This window comes from Nuphar pumila, chromosome 1, assembly GCF_984573655.1.
Source record: "Nuphar pumila chromosome 1, dmNupPumi1.hap1.1, whole genome shotgun sequence".
NCBI lineage: Eukaryota > Viridiplantae > Streptophyta > Magnoliopsida > Nymphaeales > Nymphaeaceae > Nuphar > Nuphar pumila.
Window position 1 is genome coordinate 13,681,588 of NC_143249.1, and position 20,692 is coordinate 13,702,279.

The following is a 20,692-nucleotide window of genomic DNA, read 5'->3' on the forward strand; positions in this document are numbered from 1 at the left end:
ACAAATATACCAGATTTGTCATATATTATGCATGCAATTATAATATATAATTGCTTAGATTTTGTAGAAAAATATTATATTGTTGACTCTCAGTATGCCAACAAGCCCGGATTTTTAGCACCATATAAAGGCGTTAGATATCATCTCCAAGACTATCGGAGATGGACCCCAAGCACGAAAAAAGAGGTTTATGATCACCTTCATTCGTCCTTGCGGAATATCATAGAACGCACATTTGGGGTGTAGAAGAACCATTTTCCAATTCTACGATAAATGGCTTCTTTCCCATATCGCAAGTAGGTGTAAATTATCATTGCAACTATGGCAATCCATAATTTCATTAGAAAGACCGACTCAGGAGACTTGTGATTCAACCAGTACGAGAATGATGAGGTTGTATGACTCGTACCCGGCATGGATGAGGATCTAGAGCAGGGGAGATCCAAGTGGATGTGTCTCCAATGGATGAGAAGCAATTGCAGATGAGATTGCCCGTGATAAGGGAATTGCTTGAGTTGTTTTTCCTATTTTGTCTCTTTTTTTATTTGTCTATCTTATGGTTTGTTTTCTTCATGAACATGTAATAACTTTTATGGAGATATCTTCCTTGGCTTATTGATGAACTGATTATGGAGCTATCTTGTTAATTTTGTCGTATCTTGTTAAACCCCTTCTTATAAACATTGCAGGTATTATATAGTATTTGAAGCAAAATGAAACAGAAAAGAGTAGTTTTTTACTATTGTGGTGCACAATCCCGTTTGAATACAGCAAAAAAAAGACCACACTAATGTGCACGGTTTTATTGGTGTGGACTATGGGGCAAAAACGGGTGCCACCCAAAAAGCAAGTTTATTGAGCCAGTGGATGGTGTAAAGAAGTATACAGAAATATAACTCAAGAATGAAAAAGCATTTACAAAGTCCAATAATGAACAAGCACGATGGCACAAGAGAAATATAAGTAAGAAATCCACAATGGGACAATACAAAAGCCTTAAAAAGGCAACACAAGCAAGTAAAGAATAAAATCTTTATTAAAAAGAGCCTGAGAACAAATATAAGTGAAGGGGGAACACCCCTATATATATATATACAAGAAAGAGGAGCAGGAGTCATTGGGAGCTCCCCACTCTTGGATCCGTTGGGGAGCTCCCAACGGTCATATTTATGACCGTTGGGGCCCCAACGACTATAAATGCAGGGCCCCAATACTCAAAAGAAAGAGCAAAAAGAATAAAAAGAAAAAAGAAAACATAAGGAAAAAAATAGGTTGTTTCTAATAAACAACTTATTATACAAGTAAAAAGATCAAAATGCCCCTATCGAGCAATACAAAGGAATTACAGATTTTATGTATATACGTATGTATATATATTTATTTATATATATATATATTTATTTATTTATTTATTTAACACTCCCCCTCAAACTTGACGGAAAAAGTTATACCGAAAGTTTGGAAATACAAAAAAGAATCAAATGAAGGAATCCAAGTCTTCAAGAGTCTTCAAGGAAAATCTCCATCTTTATAGCATATCAGAGAATTTTGCAAATATAAGTCTTCAAATGTTTTTATTGGTGATCATCCCCAAGCACTTTCATTGGCTATCTCCACTCTCCCTCAAACTTGACGGAAAAAGTTATATCGAAAGTTTGGAAATACAAAAAAGAATCAAATGAAGGAATCCAAGTCTTCAAGAGTTTTCAAGGAAAATCTCCATCTTTATGGCATATCAGAGAATTTTGCAAATATAAGTCTTCAAATGTTTTTATTGGTGATCATCCCCAAGCACTTTCATTGGCTATCTCCACGATGTATCGAAGGTATTGTTTTCTCAATCCATCACATCTTTAAGAACATGTAGAGCAATGTTGTGAAAAGCGTTGAGGCGTAGCGAGGCGTTCCACCAAAAACTGAGGCGAGGCATAAGCCTCGAGGCGTAAAGCGTAAGCCTCAAAAAAAAATTTGAAAACTTTAAAAAAATTATAAAAAATATCTGATTTTTAATCGGATAGTAAAATTTGGCTACCAAATCTAACTTATTGGATTTGGATTTGTGTCAGATTACATCCTACTTGTTGAATCCTTAATTTGAGCTTAATATTGAAGTAGGATCCAATTAGATACAACCCAAGATTTAATTAAAGTCCTCTCAATTCATAAGCATTTTGTTTTTGTTTTTTTCAAAAAGAGTGGTTTTACCTGACTAGCTTGGGTTTGGTACTAGCTATGTGGACCTGGACATGGTACAGGCAGTTCAAAGTCAGGCGCGGGTCTGGACATATAATGCTGACTTGGTTCTTCACGATAGGAACCCAAATAAGTACTTAACCTTTAATCGGTTGCCATCAACTCAACTGGACCGAGCCTTGGAGAGGTCCACAAAATACTAATTGAGTTTGCCCAAAAAAGGCAGTTCAATTATGTATCCTCTTCAAGTCTAGCTAAGTTAGCCATAAAGTCCACAACACCGAACCGAGCCACACCCACCCAAGCTTAGGGCAAGCCACCTGGAACCCGAGTAAGTCAACAGTCACTAGAACAGTCAACATGTAGTAATATTTTCAAAATCACGATATTATCCTTTAGATGAAAATATCATGATTTTATTACGATATTTACGGTCACATCAGCACAACATGATTAAACTATCAGTTGTTTTACCTTGTATTTAACATTTCGTTTTTTGTAGTTTAAACTTTTATTTAACATTTCGTTCTTTGGAACCAAGGAGAGAGGGAGAGAGAGCATCCCTCAAGTTTCGGGAGGAGCGGAAGCCTCTCCTGAGGACGAAGGTCCCCCTGAGAGTCCTCGGCCTCCCCGTCCTCTTCGGCGTATCAGCCGTAGACGCCGCCGGAGAGCTCTGCATTAGCCTCGCCACCGTCTTCGACACTGGCCCCTCTGTCCACCTCTCCTACCAGCCCAACGACCCCGCCAACGCCTTCCGCCTCGTCGTCAAGTCTGGCATCGACCCCTTTGGCTCCCCCGCCATCTCCACGCTTTCCATGAGCGTCGGGTTCGACCTCCTCCACCATGGTGGCCGCGACTCCAAGTTCATCATCTGGTTCAGCCCCTCGGCAGGCAATTTCTCTATCAAGAAGATGGCTGGATCGCTGCCGATCGGATTCTCCAATGATCCCGCCTCAGGCTTTAGTAAAAAAATATTTTTTGCGGCTCACGCCTCAGGCTTGTGCCTTGAGGCACAGAGGGCCGCGCCTCAAGGCGAGGCGCGCCTTTTGCGCCTCAAGGCGCGTTTTTGATAACACTGATGTAGAGAAAGAACAAACCAAAATGTTTCAAGTACGCAAGAAAAAAATCCTAACCCAATAGTTATAAAGTTTTAAAACCAATATATTTTAACAAACAAGAATAAAAAATTTCAAACAAAATAGTACTAATTTTAGAAATATTAGATAATCATTAAGAAAGACAAGAGGAGTATCCCTCAAAGATGAATTTTTATGAAATTGAATCATAAAATCAACATATTTTTCAAGAAATTATGACATTGATCATAAGAAAATTTAATCATTAAAGGACATATGATTCATCAAGAAGAGATAAACAATTATGCATAAATAATATCTTAAGCATTTCAATCATGCATATAATAAAAAGAAGAGTTAATTAAATTCATACATACAATTATGTGAACCAAGCTAATACACACATATATGCATCATGCAATTAAAGCATATTTAATGCACATGAAACAACAATAAAAAGATAAATATTTTTATTAATAAAATGCACATAACATGCATGAATTTAATATAAAGAATCAAGTACCCTTAATTATGAACCATAAGTCCCCATCATAACAATGCACAAGTGTTTATTTAAAGAACATACTCACAAAACCCACAAACGGACACAACACAAGAAGGCTCACAATATAAATAAGATTATCATGAGTATGCGAAAAATGCTTGGAGTTTTTATCTATAAACATCTCCCATAAAAACAAGTAGTAAAAGTTTAGAAATTTTAAGAGAGATTTTAAAAATCTCACATAACAAAGAAAATGATATTTGCAAATTAACATCAATTTGCAAAAAATATAAAAAAAAATAAATTTTCACAAATATCAAGAAGTGATATTCTGCAAACTTCAACAATAGTTTAACCACCACAAGCAATCACCTCACCAGGCCGCCAAAACTCAAAAATCAAGTGGATCAGCAACTAGAAAAAGAGCAAAGACATAATGCTACTAAAGGGCCAAAGACACACACGAAGGTGTATATAAACATCTCTTGTCTACATATAATAACACTTTAAAACAAGTATATCAGCGACTAGAACAAGAGCATAATGCCAACAATGAGATAAAATCACATACGAAGGTGTGAATAAACTTCTCATGTCTACATATAATGACACTCAAAAAATCAAGTATATCAGCAACTAGATCAAGAGTATAATGCCAACAATGGGCTAAAAATACACACGAAGGTTTATATAAACATTTCTTGTCTACATATAATGACACTTAAAAACAAGTGTATCAGCGACTAAAACAAGAGCATAATGCCATCAATGGACTAAAAATACACACAAAGGCGTGTATAAACATCATTTGTCTACATATAAGGACACTCAAAAAATAAGTGTATCAGCTATTAGATTAGGAGTATAATCTCAATGTCAACAAAGGGCTAAAAACACACACAAAGGTGTGAACAAACATCTCTTATCTACATATAATAACACTTAGATAAGAGGCATAAAAAGGAGAAGACACCTGAGGTAAGAAGGCTTGTAATGGAAACACACTAATGCAATCAATAAAAATATCAATTTTAACCATATTTTGAAACACCATGATTTCAAAAATAGATAGCCATCATATATACACATAATTATAAGCATTCATAATAAAGACAATGGTCAAAAACAAATGAACGATTCAACACACTTATAATCAGAGATCACATAACTGCTAGTTAGAGTCAAACTGCAAGTTGACAATCTAAAATGACATAAAACGAGGTGCATACAACTCACCCCAACAAACATCTCTGATTCAACAATAACAAGGCCAAGAAAATTGATGCATCATATAAAAGTTTGTGATGTACATCACAAATGCTATAAGAAGGCAATAAATACTTACAGAATCCAAACAAGTGAGTTCAAATATAAGTACCGATTTAAAAACACAAAGTTTCAAATCAAATCCAATAATAATAGATAGAAAACTTGGACTGAATATAGTGTAATAATATGTACATGCAATTATAAGCAAGCTATATAGAGAGATAGCTCAATCGAGATTACAAGTCTACTATGAGACAATCAATGCCATTAAAGAGGACCAAAACATGTATAGAGATTCTTAAAGAACCATACAAAAAAACAAGTGCATACATTCTCACAAAGAGATCAAAAGAACTCATGTATATGCAATAATCTAAGTAACTTAAAGCCACATAGTTCGTACAAAAGTCATGCATATGAACAAATTTAAGCATATATGCAAGTGATAGATTTAAAGCACTAAGGGCATAATATAAAATTTTATATTTTATAAATAACAAGTATATAATGAGTCAAGAGTTTTTAAACATAAACACGCATGTCCACCAAGGATCTAAGTGGACAAACACATCCATTAATAATAGACAAGTACTAAAGTGAACCATGAGAGAAACACATATAGCTCTTACAAAAGGGATTTTCTAATGATTCTTAACTTAGTATTCTATTAAAAAACAAGTATGCAACACAATATTTAAATCATATGCAAAGCATGTAAAATAATGCCATGAGATCAATAACATAATCATAAGTTCCACAAAAAGGATTAACAATATAAACACCGAATATCATAATTGTTGCCCCAAAAGGACATTTAGATAAAGGACATTTATTAAAGTAAATGGCTTTTCACAAGAAATTATGCTCAATACCTTATGCACGAACAAATAATCTTATTAATCATGTAAGGCAATTATAAGTGCATAGGGATAAAATATTAAGAAAAAATATTTTATAAGCTAGATCATAATTTTTAACACTTCATATGTTATTTTTAACACATCAAGAGTAAAAGAGAAATATTAAACACAAGTTAAAGCAAAATTTCAGAAAATTATACTTGTGAAATACACACGTCATTATTTTGAAATATTAAATTATTTTAAAATATATAATAATTTATAAAAAAGAACAAAACTATGTTCAATAATATGAACATGATTTGACATTTATAATCATGATTTGTTCAAATAAAACACCTAAATGCCAACAATACATGCTCAAACACACATAATTATATACATTATATATATATATATATATCAAAGCAAGTTTTGAAAAAATTTAAGACTCAAACATGATTTCAAAACATATATATCTAGTTTGCTTAAAAAAATAACCAAATAAGTTTTTATAAGAAAACAAGTCCAACGATGATTAAAAAACCATTTAAACATTTTTTTAAAATAACAAATATATATATATATATAATTACATATATATAACGATAAAGAAAATAAGTGTTTTCTCATACATAATGCATGAACTAAATAACACAAGAAATACTTAAAAATATAAGATATATACCGAGTAAATATTTTCCTTGAATCAAAGCCACACAATGATCATAAATCCTTTACGAAGTACGAACTCGATCCAAAGAATTCCAAGACCCAAAAGAGGCAAAAAATACCAAGAAGAGTTTCTTGGCTCTGATACCATGTAAAGAAGTATGCGGAAATATAACTCAAGAATGCAAAAGCATTTACAAAGTCCAATAATAGACAAGCATGATGGCACAAGAGAAATATAACTAAGAAGTCCACAATGGGACAATACAAAAGCCTTAAAAAGGCAACACAAGCAAGTAAAGAATAAAATCTTTATTAAAGAGATCTTGATAACATATATAAGTGAAGGGGGAACACCCCTATATATATACAAGAAAAAGGAGGAGGAGCCATTGGAAGCTCCCCACTCTTGGAGTCATTGGGGAGCTCCCAATGCTCATATTTATGACCGTTGGGGCCCCAACCCCTCCAAATGTGGGGCCCCAATGCTCAAAAGAAAGAGCAAAAAGAATAAAAAGAAAAAAAGAAATAGGTTGTTTCTAATAAACAACTTATTATATAAGTAAAAAGACTAAAATGCCCCTATCGGGCAATACAAAGGAATTACAAATTTTATATATAAACATGTAAATATATATATATATATATATATTTTAACAGATAGTACTAGAGAAAGTAGTAGTTATATTTCATCCACTACTTCTGATACGGGGATCCAACAGAAGCATATGTTGGAATCCCTTAAGTCAAGAGTAGAGTTGTTGGAAGGAAAAGTAGACAGTCTATATGTGAAGAGGGCGGAGATGAAGGGTGAAAAAACACCAAACTCAAAGATATGCCATAGGATCTTTATTTGTCTTGCACTTCTCGGCGTATTTTTTATCTGGTTATATTAGATATATATATATATATATATATATTTGTAGAAATTGTATTTAATGTGGATCAATGTTAGAACCTTCCTTGTCTATGTCACGATCAATAGTCCTTTTTTTTAGAAATAGACAGTTTGTATTTGCTTCGTGTACAATGCTTCTCATTAGTGAATTTACTCCATACTCATCTTGCAACATTGAAGCATTTGTATTTATAGGATTGCATTTGTATTAGTTGCTCACATCTCATAGCATATCTTATTATGAACTGCTATAAAATTTTAAAAAAGGTTTCTAACTCCGCTAATGGCATGTCAACCAGTGTCAGTCCCCAGCATGGAAAAAGGAGGAGGGGAAACTATGGTTGTTTCCTATCTTTACTCTGTTTCATTTGTTTTCAGACCCTTGTTCATACTAGGAAGTTTGTGTTCCTTTTTCAGAAATATACAGCAAGGCAGTTGATAGTGTTATTAAGAAGTTTTGTGCACTTTGATAGTTTCAGGTGTCATATGTGTTTTGGAACCCTTTTCTTTTTTCTACTAACTTCACTGTGTTTTGGATTTTTTCTGTGCTAAAAAAACCATATAATCTGTGGGGCTGTTGTCGTTCTATCTTATGGATGTTGATCATTTCTGAATTTTGATAAAATTTGATGGAGATTTTGGTCGTTATGAGATGCTTTTTCTGTGTTGAGCCTTTGCATTTGCAAACTGCTATTGAATTCCGATGTTTCTAATTGTTGTCTCTGCTTCTGTGGCTTGCATTAGTTGGATCTACTATTTGGGGCATTTGTCTATAAACATGTTCCTGACATCCTGTGGATGTTTCCTATGTAAGTTTGGTAATCCTTTCCTTGAATGGTTAGTATAATTGTCATCAATAACTATATCTTTTTACTGTCATTTGTGGTAAATATAATTTGCAAGCTTTTCTTATAGTTCAGTAATAACTATATCATATACTCATTCTTATTTGAGAAATTTTAACCTTACTGTTATTTAGTTTCAACTGTTAGTTTTTTTAGTGCAGTCAATTTCTATATGGATTATGGTTTAAGAAAACTTAAACCTTTTGTCAACTGCAAACATGATAAAATTATATCTTTCTTGCCCTTGCAAAGTAAACATAGTTACAATATATTTTCCATTTTGCCAACAAAAAGGGTTACTATTGAGAGTTGCAGAAATATCACAATGAGTAGGTGCCTAATTATCCATATTATCATGCTATAATTTTGTGCTTATCTGATGAATTAGTGGTGCAGTTTGTGATTTTAAAAATGTTTGAATTTTTTGTTAAATTCAGTATGTTAGCAGAATTGCAGAGGTTGAAGGAGAGATGGATAGGTTGCAATGATCCAACAAATATGTAGAAGATACTGAGGTTTTTTATTTTACCATGAAATGCATTTTTTAAGGTGCAAATTGTCACTTTTGTCAACTCATTGTGGTCTTCGCATCTATGGCTTGTGCTGATTGTATGTTTGAGATTGCTAATTACTAGAATGGATGAAATTTTGTATGTCGTGAGTTGTGCTTCTTGAAGTAGGTAACGGTAATATAGGGTTGTGGGTTTTGGCTATTTGGTGTAAGATTGTGCATTGCCCTGTTCTCATGAATGCTTGAGTTCTTTTTTTTTGTGATCTGCCTTTGTTGTTTCACTATTGTTTGTGTTATTTTTACCATTGGTTTTGATTTGGTTGAATCATCTTAGTCATGCCAAATATGACGATAGATGATGGTCTTAAGCTATTTTTGTTGATAGTCTGTAGCTCAAAGTTTTTTCCTTCTGATGCTTGAACTCAAGGATCGCTCTTTGATTTGATTATCTTATACGTTTTCGTTTTTACATTTTGTTGGTCTGATAATTGAACTATGCTTGTTTGTTGATCTTGGTTTGGAAGGAAAAGAATGATTGCCAAATGAACTGAGAATTCATGCTAATGTAGAGTTGCTTTCTGCAGTTTTCAGAGCAGAGTTACTGGAAACGCCTAGCCAAGTGGGGAAGCGTGCTCATTTCAGAAGCGCAAAACATCGTGATTCTGAAATGCATTGGGAAGCGCCAAAAAAATTGGGAAGCGCGCTTCCCCCCTTATTTATTTTTATTTTTATTTTTATTTTATTTTTATTGTTTTTTTTTCTTTTTTCGCTTCTTACTAGTTCGCTTCCTAGGTTGCTTCTGAGACAATTCTTGATTTGCTTCTAAGTTGTCCCACGCTTCCCGCTTCCTAAAATTTTGAAAGTGCCTCGCTTCCCACGTCCCGCTTCTCGCTTCCTCGACTGGCAACCATGAGCAGAAGTGCAAAATGGGCCAATGCTGAATGCCTGAGGGACCTATCTTGCAGTGAGTTTTGTCTTTCCCCTCTTGATTATATTTTTAAACTGCTCTCTGTTTTTTAAGTACCCTGAAAGTAGGTCACACAAACGTGTAACCTTTCTTGAAGATACAGCAGATGGTTGATCATTTGTTAGACCTTGGACCAATCCTAATGGTGATGAATTTTTTATTCCATTACTTAACTCTATCCACTTCTGTCAATCCCAAATGAAGTTGCCTACAATTTGGACATCTTGCAGTCCATTTGCCTTCTTTGATGGCAGAAATCAAAGAATGTAAAGTGAGCAAATACATGAATAACCAAACCAACACTTCCATGAAAGGCAAGCGTCAAACCCCAAGATTGAAGCCTCTAGCTTGTAGGTTGTCAACTGTTGTCAATTGAGAGTGAACAAAATGAGCCAAAGCAAGGAGAAAGCCTGCAGTAAAGGTCCATTCTGGCCTTCACAAGAATGATGAATAACATAGATCTCCCTGTGTACATAAATGCATAGATATGTCCCTCCCTCCCATACATACATACATACATATATATATAAACTTTGCCACACCTTAAGCTCCTATGCTGCTAATGCTCGCAAATTTGGTTATTCCTTAAGTTTTGCATAAATGACTAATGGTGCTTTAGTGGTCCACAGTCTAGGGGCCTTGCTTGTCCTTATGGGGGCCGTTTTGGGGTGCCAACACCAACCCCTTGCTAAGGACCCTCCATCAGCACACAGTTTCCCACAGCTTGCTATCATTTATGTATGAGAACAAGGAACAATGGAGCAATTACTCTCTAGCAACCAAGACTTGCCCAAATCCATTGATATTACTGGTAAGCTTTGCCCCTTTAAAGCAAAGCAAAGCCAAACAAATAGCAGCAGAACTTCATGGTTGTGATGGTGAAAGTATTAGGAAAGCGAATAAGCCAGCCGTCCATCACTTTGGTGAGCCACTTGGGAATTGATGCATTTTTTGTGCCATGAAGCAAGTCCAATGAACTATTGTGGTTCCTTCAAAGAATTGCTGCTTCCCCACCTCCTAGCACAAATTCTCAATTTTGAGCCGATGCTTTCCAAGAAACGATCAAAGTTGACATCCAACATTTCCATACACTAAATGTTTTACCAGTTCCAAAGCCCACAAACCCATGGGCCATTGTTCTGCCTTGATCAATGGAGACCAGCATTCACTAGCCCTAGGATTAGAACCACTACCATCGCAAATTGCTTTGTTAATTATAGATCACTTCAAAGGGTTGGCTGGTAACAAAAACCAATGTTATAAGTATCGTATTATACGGTACGATATGTATTGTAACTATAGGCAAAATCGATACGATACACACTCGTATGGGGATACAAGTGTGTATCGCATCTGGATCGGGTGTATCATACGATACACCTTTGACGCACTTTAAAAAAGGCTAAATCGTATTTTTTATTTTTTCGGTTTTAAAGACCTCTTGAAGGCCGGCTTCTTCATTTGTGTAGAGGCCATTAGAATGGTATCCACGCACCTTAAGAGTCGTGGCAGCGATTTGGGGGCCAATCTATGCACAAGGGAGAGACATTTTGCAGTTTGCTCAAGAGTGCATTTTCACAATTTTTTCACTCAAAGAAGTGGGTTAAGGTAAATAATTCTTATTCTTTGCTTCTTATTGAGATTTTTTTTAAGATAGGCATCAAATGGTCTAGCATAGCAATGGGGCGTTCAAGTGGTGAGTGAAAACTGATTGAAAATCGAGTGCAACTATTGTCATCATATTGTTTCGAGTGGTATCTCTCAGTTAAAGCATCATTTAACCATGACGCATCTCAATATTGCAGCCTGCATGTCAAGGGATTTGTCGGATGTCATGAAATGGCAATGTCAACAACTATTCATTGGTCTAAGAGAAAATAGACAAGAAAAAGATATGAGAGGCAAAAATGAAGTATGCGTAGCCCTGAGAGAATGTGTATGACGAAAATGAGTTCATACTTCTGATCCTACAACCACCATCATAGCATCAAAGATTCAAAAGTAGTAAATTTTACAGTGAAGGAAAAAAAGTGTGTCAGGTCCTAGTAGTAGTAATGTCGCGGGAACAAAAAGAAGATGAGGAGGGATTTCTTCGAGATGAGGTAGAGTTGGAGACTTTATTAGAAGTTTTTCCCTCCTAGGACTACCCCTAGGGCGCAACTTGACATATGTACTACTATGACTCCTGAACATTTATTCGAACAGGTGAATATCGCGATTAGGAGATGGTTCGATGATGTCTGCAATCCTTCTAATGCGGCAAATTCCTTTCATTTTTAGGTCATGACAGATGTCATAACAAGTATCAGACCCGGATATAAAATGTCTTCATATCGTGATTTGATAGAAAAGAAATTTAAATACCAATGTGAATGAACTAGAGTCATATTGTGATGAAATGAGGTAATCATGGAGAGAAACTATGTGTATCATGATGGAAGATGGGTGGTCAGACAAAAAGTCAAAGACCTTGATAAATTTTCTTGTCTATTGCCCCAAAGGAACCATGTCTTTAAGTTAATTGATTTGTTTGATACGCCCAAGACAGCAGATGTATTGATCAGAGTATGTGATCAAATTATGAAAAAGGTTCAACCTCAAAATATTCTTCAATTTATTATGGATAATACAATAAATTATAGGGTAACAAGTAAAGAATTGACAGAAAATTATGGATCATTATTTTGGACCTCGTGTGTTGTCGATTGCATAGATCTCATGCTCGAGGGCATCGGCAACATTGATGAGATAAAACACACAATTGACTGCTATCAAACAATTACTAAATTTATTTACAATCATGCATAGATTTTGAGCCTAATGAGAAAATACACTAGTGTTTAGTTGATTCGTAGTGTAGTCATTAGATTTGCTATAAATTTTTTTACAGTGCAAAGTCTAGTAAATAATACAACTTACTAAAAAAAATGTTTTCATCAGATGAGTGGAATGCATATCCCCATGCACAAAAAGTAAAGCCAAGATAAATTATAGATATTGTATTCATAAGTGAATTTTGGGATCCATACATGAAGTTATTGAGAATCATTATACCTTTGGTGAAGGTGATTTGATTGGTTGACAATGAAGACAGACCAGTTATGGACTATCTCTAATGAAGTCATGGATAAGGCAAAAAAGGTCATTAGAGATCATTTTAATGAGAAAAAAAATTGTACATGCCTATATGAAACATCATTGATCATAGGTAGACTAGGCAACTTCATCAACATCTTCATGTTGAAGCATATTATTTAAATCTTACATTTAGATACTTATCTATGTTTAAAATGAACAAGAAAGTCAACAATAAACTTTTTGGATTGCATCAAAAGGTTAATCTCTTATTATAGCATTTAAGATCAAATTTATAAACAAATAACAAATTTATGATAATGCATTGTATCATATGGGGAAACATGTAGCAGTGTGAAACCGTGTCACGATGCATCCAAGTAATTTATTTTGTCTATTTCAATTTTAAATTCATATTGTTGTTTAGTTATGATATTTTGTATGATTGTCTTTGTTATTATTTTATTGATTTCTCATTTTTTTGTTTTTTTTTCAGACATGAGATAGACCAGGTTTGAAAGTGATGTTCCAAATTTAAAACTTTTGACATTCGCATTTTTAGCAAAAAGTGTAGTGCTAGTGGATGTGAGAGAAACTGGAGCGTCTTTTAGCAAATCCATTCAAAAAGAATAAATAGATTTGAGTACAAAAGACTCAATGTCTTCATCTATGTTCACTACAAGTTATGGCCGATGCACAGATATATAAAATTATAAAGTTTATTTATTATTTTTATATGTTTATTTAAAGTTACTTTATATCATACAAAACTCAACTAATTTTAATTTGTTCATATCATTTTTTTTAAGCAGATGGAAAAGTTATCATCAAGGAGGCACAAAGAGCAATTCGAATTTTGATTGCATCAGTTTGGAACATTTTGATGCATTGGATGCATAGGTTGAAGAAGAAACTGGCATTTTGAATAAAGAGAACAATCAGTGGATCAATGTAGAAGGAGCACAAGAAGTAGATTATGAAGAGCCCACATATATTAGAGACGATGTGGATGACAAAGGAAGAGGAAAAGAAGATAATGATGATAATTGAGGTTATATTTTTAAAAACTTTAGTTATTTAACACTTAATTGTTCATAAACTTTGTTATTTTATTTTTGTTTATTTAATATAAAAGTATGAGTGAACTCCCTTCAACGCCTAGTCCCCAAAAAAATGTTGTGATTCTCCAGTCTCCCGACAAACTCCCCGCCCCTTACCCTCCCTGCAATTTTCCCCAAACGTCAAAAGGAAAGGGTTTTGTAAGTTTGCTACCCAGCTCCGCCCACCACCGACGCATGCCACCCAGCACCGGCCACCATCGTCGCACGCCACCCAGCATCGGCCACCATCGTCGCACACCACCCAGCATCGGCCACCATCGTCGTTGGTCTCTCTCTCTATCTCAACACTCCCAAACCCTTAGCCCCACCCCCATCGTCGGCCACCACTGTCGCACGCCACCCAGCACCGGCCACCACCGACGACCACGAGCCCTCGCCTTCTCTCAGCCTCTAGCGAGTGTTGTCAGCGACCCAGCCTCTGCAAGGAGCTTTGGTGCCGCCGGCGACCTAGTCTTTCCCTCAACGACACTTCACAATAGGGCCCCTGACACCAACCACCAGGTGGAAGCAAGCCTCCTGTAGCACGGCCAGATCGAACGGAAGAACTTGAGTGAGGGTTTATTTTTCGTCTATACTGGGGCCTGGCAGATCAGAAAGAGGCCTCTTCCTTCACGATTGGGGCTTTTCCTGCACGGTGGTTTCCGGCCTCTTCCCTCATGATTGGAGCTTTTCCTGCATGGTGGTTTTCGGTCTCTTCCCTCACGATTGGGGCTTTTCCTGCACGGTGGTTTCCGGCCTCTTCCCTCACGATTGGGGCATTTTCCTGCACGGTGGTTTCTTTCTATGTTTTTTTTTCTAGGAAACACCGACGACTGTTCGTCGTTGAACCTTACACGATCGTCGGTTTCCAAGCACTGTTGAGGCCCCCAGGTATGCTTTCCTCACACAAATAGGATCTATCTGATTTGATCACTGTTTTTTATTGTACTGCATTTCGGTTAAGGTTATGATTCATCACCAAGGGTTTTTTTTGGTGTAAATCTCTTTTTTTCTCTTTATGTTCGGTCCCAAGCCCTAATAAAGGAGTGGGGTTGCGGTAGGCCAGTGACAACCAGCATAAAAACTTAGTCATACCCTTTTTGAATATGAACCAATATGAGAATTTCGTTAAGGCATTCTCTACTGAGCGACGCATTGTACTCTATAGACCCGGAGGCAGTGATAAATGGCCAAGGGTTGCTAGGTCATCGCCCAGGAGCGACGGGTCACACCGGCGCCCGAGTGTGGTGTCAAATAGGCAAGGGTTCCCTCACTTTGTTGGACGGGTGAAGGTAAAGACGATAGTTAAAGATCAGAAAATTAGGTTAGCCACTTGGAACATAGGGTCTTTAACTGGTAAGTTGGTAGAGTTAGTAGATGTTATGTGTAGAAGAAAGATTGATATTTTATGTCTACAAGAGACCAAATGGGTAGGTGAGAAAGCAAAAGTGATAGAACCTTGGGGATATAAGATTTGGTATACAGGAATAAATAGGAATAGGAATGGAGTAGGGATTGTTATGAGTCGTGAGTTTATAGATAATGTAGTTGAGGTCCGTAGGAAAGGTGATAGGATTTTACTTATTAAATTAGTATTAGGTATGGATATTATTAATATTATTAGTGTTTATGCGCCTCAAGTAGGTTTAGATGATTCCATTAAGCGTCAATTTTGGGAAGATTTAGATGGAGTAGTACAAGGGATATCTTATGGAGAAAGGTTTTTCATCAGCGGTGACCTTAATGGGCATGTAGGCATTAATAGGGTTGGATTTGAGAGTATCCATGGAGGTTATGGTATAGGAGAAAGAAACGAAAGTGGAGAAAGGATTTTAAATTTTGGTTTGTCCTATGATATGATCTTAGCAAACACTTGGTTTAGGAAGAGGGAGTCTCACCTAGTAATATTTAAAAGTGGGGTTAATACGAGCCAGATAGATTTTTTCCTACTTAGAAAGAGAGATAGGGGTTGTTGTATCGATTGTAAGGTTATACCGAGAGAAAGTGTAGCTACACAACACAGAGTCTTAATTTTAGATCTTAGAATTAGACAATGTCACAAAAGGGATAGACATATGATAGATCCTAGAATTAAGTGGTGGGCACTAAAAGGAGCTAAACAATGAATGTTTGTAGAGCAGGTAGTTAAGGAAGTTGATTGGTGTCTCGAGGAGGATTCGGAATCAATGTGGAATAAGATAGCGAGTGGCATGAGAAAGGTGGCTAAGGAGGTATTAGTTGAGTCTAAAGGCGGTGCACCGCTAGGTAAGGATACATCGTGGTGGAACGAGGATGTCAAATTAGCTACTAAGGTTAAAAGAGAGTGTTATAGAAATCTAAGTAAGAGTCGTGATAATGAGAATTTGGAGAAGTATATGATAGCAAAGAAGGAAGCTAAAAAAGTAGTTTGGAACTCGAGGGATAAGGTATATAAGGAGGTTTATGATAAGTTGGATACCAAAGAGGGAGAGAAGGATATTTATAGGCTTGCAAAGATGAGAGATAGAAAATCGAGAGATCTGGGTATGGTTAGATGTATTAAAGATGAAACGCAAAGGGTTTTAGTCAAAGATGAGGAGATTAAGGAGAGATGGAAAGATTATTTTGATAAGATATTTAATGAAAGGCATGATCAGGATCTTGGAGACTTGTCCATTCCTTTTCATGAGATGAATCGTGACTTCATGCGCAAGATTTAAAAGAAAAAAATTGCAGAGGCTTTGAAGAAAATGAAATCAAGAAGGGCAGTTGGCCCAGATGGTATACCTATCGAGGCTTGAAAATGCTTGGGAGAGAAAGGTTTAGAATGGTTGACAAATCTTTTTAACAAGATTTGGCGGACAAATAAGATGCCTAATGAGTGGAGGAAGAGTACTTTGGTGCCTCTATATAAGAATAAAGGTGATATACAAGATTGCACAAACTATCGTGGTATAAAACTCATGAGTCATACTATGAAACTTTGGGAGAGGGTGATTGAGTCTAGGTTGAGGAAGGTTGTCATGATATCAGAGAATCAATTTGGTTTTATGCCTGGAAGATCAACTATGGAAACTATACATCTTCTTAGACAACATATTGAGAGAAATAGAGAGAGCAACAAAGATTTGCATATGGTTTTTATTGATTTGGAGAAGGCATACAATAGAGTACCTGGGGACGTTCTCTGGTGGACAATGATGAAGAAAGGTGTTTCTCTTAAGTACATTAGTATAATTAAAGATATGTATGAAGGAGTAGTAACCAATGTCCGCACTTGTGGAGGGGTAACAACCAATTTTCCTATAACGGTTGGGTTACATCAAGGATCTGCTTTAAGCCCTTTCCTATTTGCTATAGTGATGGATGAGCTTACGAGATCAATTCAAGAAAATGTGTCGCGGTGTATGTTGTTTGTTGATGATATTGTTTTGATTGATGAGTCTAGAGCTGGGGTTAATGCTAAGTTAGAATTATGGAGACAGACATTGGAAGCAAGAGGTTTTAAGTTGAGTAAGAGTAAGACAGAATACATGGAATGTCGGTTTAGTAAGCAACGAAGTAGTGATGGGAGTGTAGTGAAGCTTGGTGAGCAAGAAATACCGATGGATGATTGTTTCAAATATTTGGGATCTATCATTCAAAAGTATGGAGAAATTGATGGAGATGTAAATCATAGGATAAAGGTTGGGTGGATGAAATGGAAAAGTGCAACTGGAGTGTTGTGCGATCGTAGAATGCCATTGCGGTTGAAGGAAAAGTTTTATAGGACGACTATTAGGCCCGCTTTACTATATGGTACGGAATGTTGGGCTGCCAAGAGACATCATATTCAAAAAATGAGTGTAGCTGAGATGCGTATGCTGAGATGGATGTGTGGAAATACAATAAAAGATAAGATTCGGAACGAGGAGATACGTAAGAAGGTAGGCGTTGCACCCATTGAAAATAAGATGAGAGAGAATCGTTTACGGTGGTTTGAGCATATTCGACGAAGGCCTAATGATGCTCCGGTTAGAAGGATGGAGAAATGGCAAAATATATTAGTTAAAAGAGGTCGGGGTAGGCCTAAGAAGACTTGGATGGAGATGATAGGAAAGGATATGAATGCTTTGAACCTCACCGAGGACATGGCATTGGAGGACCCAGAATGATTTTCTTTTTTGGTTCATATCGCCGACCCCAATTGTTTTGGGATGAAGGCGTAGTTGTTGTTGAATATAAAAGTATGAGTCTTGTGGCATGTTCTTAATTGCAAGATATTTAATATGTTATATTGTTCTTGTGAGATAGTTGATGTTTGACGATGTCTTATGCGGTACATAGAGACATAAATGTTTCATATGTGATTTTATGGTTGTATTTTGGGCAATTCATCATTGTTCCATGTATTATAATTTTTTAGAATTTATTTAGAATTTATTTTTATTCTTATTTTTTTTAGAATTTTTGAAAAAAGATTACTAAAAAATTATGACTTTTTATGATACATATCTTTTTTTGGGCCCCACCGATATGGATAACGATATGATACTTACAGCCTTGACAAAAAAAATCACCTGGTCACTTACAACTGCAATAACAAATGCCCATGAACAAGGAATCGGCTGAAAGCACATATTGAGCTCATGTATCACTGGAATTATTAAATTTAAAAGGGAAATTAACACCAGATAGATTATCTTAATTCTTGCAAAAACCATCCTGCCACAAGGTAAAGAAGGGCTTAAAAGTTGAAACTTCTTTTCTGTTTTGGAAGAGAGATTTTTCTTTTAAGAAGGGCTTACAACTTCTGAATTTGGAATGTAAAAAGACCATTTGCTTCCAGCACTCAAATTTTCTTTTAGAAGAACTTACTGATTGTTCGAATCATTCTTGCATCAAAATATCATAGCAAAGTTGCTTGTTTTGAGATTCATCGCGTACTGCATAAATTTTCATGTGGATGTGCACTTCCAGCAAGAAGGAAGCATTTAAAAGAAGAAAAGGATAAAAAATTCTCGCTCACCAAGGCAAACTGGACACGACGGCAATTCTGTTAATCCTGGTGGAGGAGTTCCTGCGAGCTCAGTTGATTCGGTATATTGCACATCCACTGAGAAAAGGATATGACACACTTCATCCTGCAAGGGTTGATGTCTGTAACTCACCAGGGCAGGTTGGCACTTTAAAACCAGTGCTCCAAACACTATATTCCTCCTCCCCCCCCTCCCCCCCCCCCCCACACACACACACACACCACACCACACCACACACACGGGCGCAGAGAGAGAGAGAGAGGGGGGGTTCGCTCCCGTCTAAGAAATACTGGATTTAATTAATTAAAGAGTACTAGAATACGGTAGCATTTGTCAAGCAAACCTCAGCGGATGGGAATTTCTTGCCATTGAAGCGGCGATAGAAAATATCCGTGTTGCTCTGATCATCAAAAGTAATCAAAATACTATACCGATCGTCCATTCCGTCGTCCCTGCGTTAAAACCCATTCAAAATCAAGACCAAAATCCCAATTCGTCATACGAACACACCAAAATCATTGCCTTTTAATCTCAATCCAACAAGAAACCATATTAGATCCGTAATCGGGCATCCGAACGAACATCAACGAATTAAGTCAAACCCGAAACGAACAGAATGAAACAAATTCAAACTAAAAAAGTATCGCGATCGAGAACAACACCTAATGACACGCATCTCGACCATGTGCTCGACATGAGAACCACAAAAGTCACAGAAATCCGCGTAGCTCGTGTAATTCGGCACCGCGAGAATGCACACGAGCGTGCTACGCCCAACCTGAAGAGAAAACGATAAGTATAACTCGAAAAACTTCGTAACTTCCACCCAAAAGCGCTAGTATAGAAATCACAAACACGTAATTTCATAATATCGGCATTTCCCGATAATCGAAACTCGCTAGCACAAAATTTCCGTCCCAGAAGGTTCTGGATCAGAACAAACACGTTAGGAAGGGAGGATCTGAGGCTTACGGGAAGCGAGCGGATGGAGGCAGGCGGCTCGGAGACGTTGCGGAAGAGATGGAGGATCCCTCTGGTCTCTTCGATCTTGGGGCCACCGAGGGAGAAGGGGAAGGCGGGAGCGGCGGTGGAAGGCGAGCACCCGCCGGAGAAACCATGGACGGCCGAGTCCCTCCCGTCGGCCCTAGGGTTTCTGCCGTTTCCTCCCTCCTTCGGGACGTCGATGGAGTGGATGCGGAGGGTGAACATCGCGAGGCCTCTGAGCGTCTCCCTCCGACTCTGCTCTAGGGTTTCCTGAAACGCCGCGGGACGGAGAACGGGCGACACGGCCAGCCGATTGCCCGACTAGTGGCGGGAGGGGCGCCGTTCGTCGGATCCGGATCGGGTTCCTCGTATGGATTCGATAATGGGTTGTTGTGGAAGCGGGTCTGGTCCAGAGAGAATAAGAAGAGGATCTTCGGGTCTGGATCCATGTCGAGTTTGAATCAATATCACAAGCCCTATTCTCCTCAAAGCCTCCTAAAGTCTCATGCTCTTTTTTTCTTCTTTTTTTCGACAGAGAAAGCTGGGGTTAGGGTAGGGATGGCAGTGGACTGGGGCGGATGCAGGGAACAAGGTCTCCACCCTCGCCCTGTTTCAAAATTCTGCCCTCCATCCTCGCCTTGATTTATGCACGGGTTTTGATTTTAATCTCCATCCTTGTTTCATGTCTTTCATCTCTGGTTGAAATGGGGTGGGATGTCATTTCTCTCCGGTCCACTGCCATCCTAAAAAGAGGTTGAATC

At 37.1% G+C, this 20,692-nt stretch overlaps 1 protein-coding gene across 1 annotated transcript in view; it reads right to left on the reverse strand.

Moving 5' to 3' along the window:
- Positions 1-20,196, reverse strand: part of LOC149848032 (BRAP2 RING ZnF UBP domain-containing protein 1-like) — a 51,719-nt gene extending 31,523 nt beyond the window's left edge. The window contains exons 1-4 of the mRNA XM_090010268.1: positions 19,920-20,196; positions 19,610-19,725; positions 19,291-19,399; positions 18,938-19,052 (exon numbers count right to left, since the gene is read on the reverse strand). Of these exons, the coding sequence (XP_089866394.1) occupies positions 18,938-19,052; positions 19,291-19,399; positions 19,610-19,725; positions 19,920-20,156 (577 nt within the window). The 5' untranslated portion in view covers positions 20,157-20,196. The remainder of the gene's footprint in view (positions 1-18,937; positions 19,053-19,290; positions 19,400-19,609; positions 19,726-19,919) is intronic.
- Between the last annotated feature and the right edge of the window lie 496 nt (positions 20,197-20,692).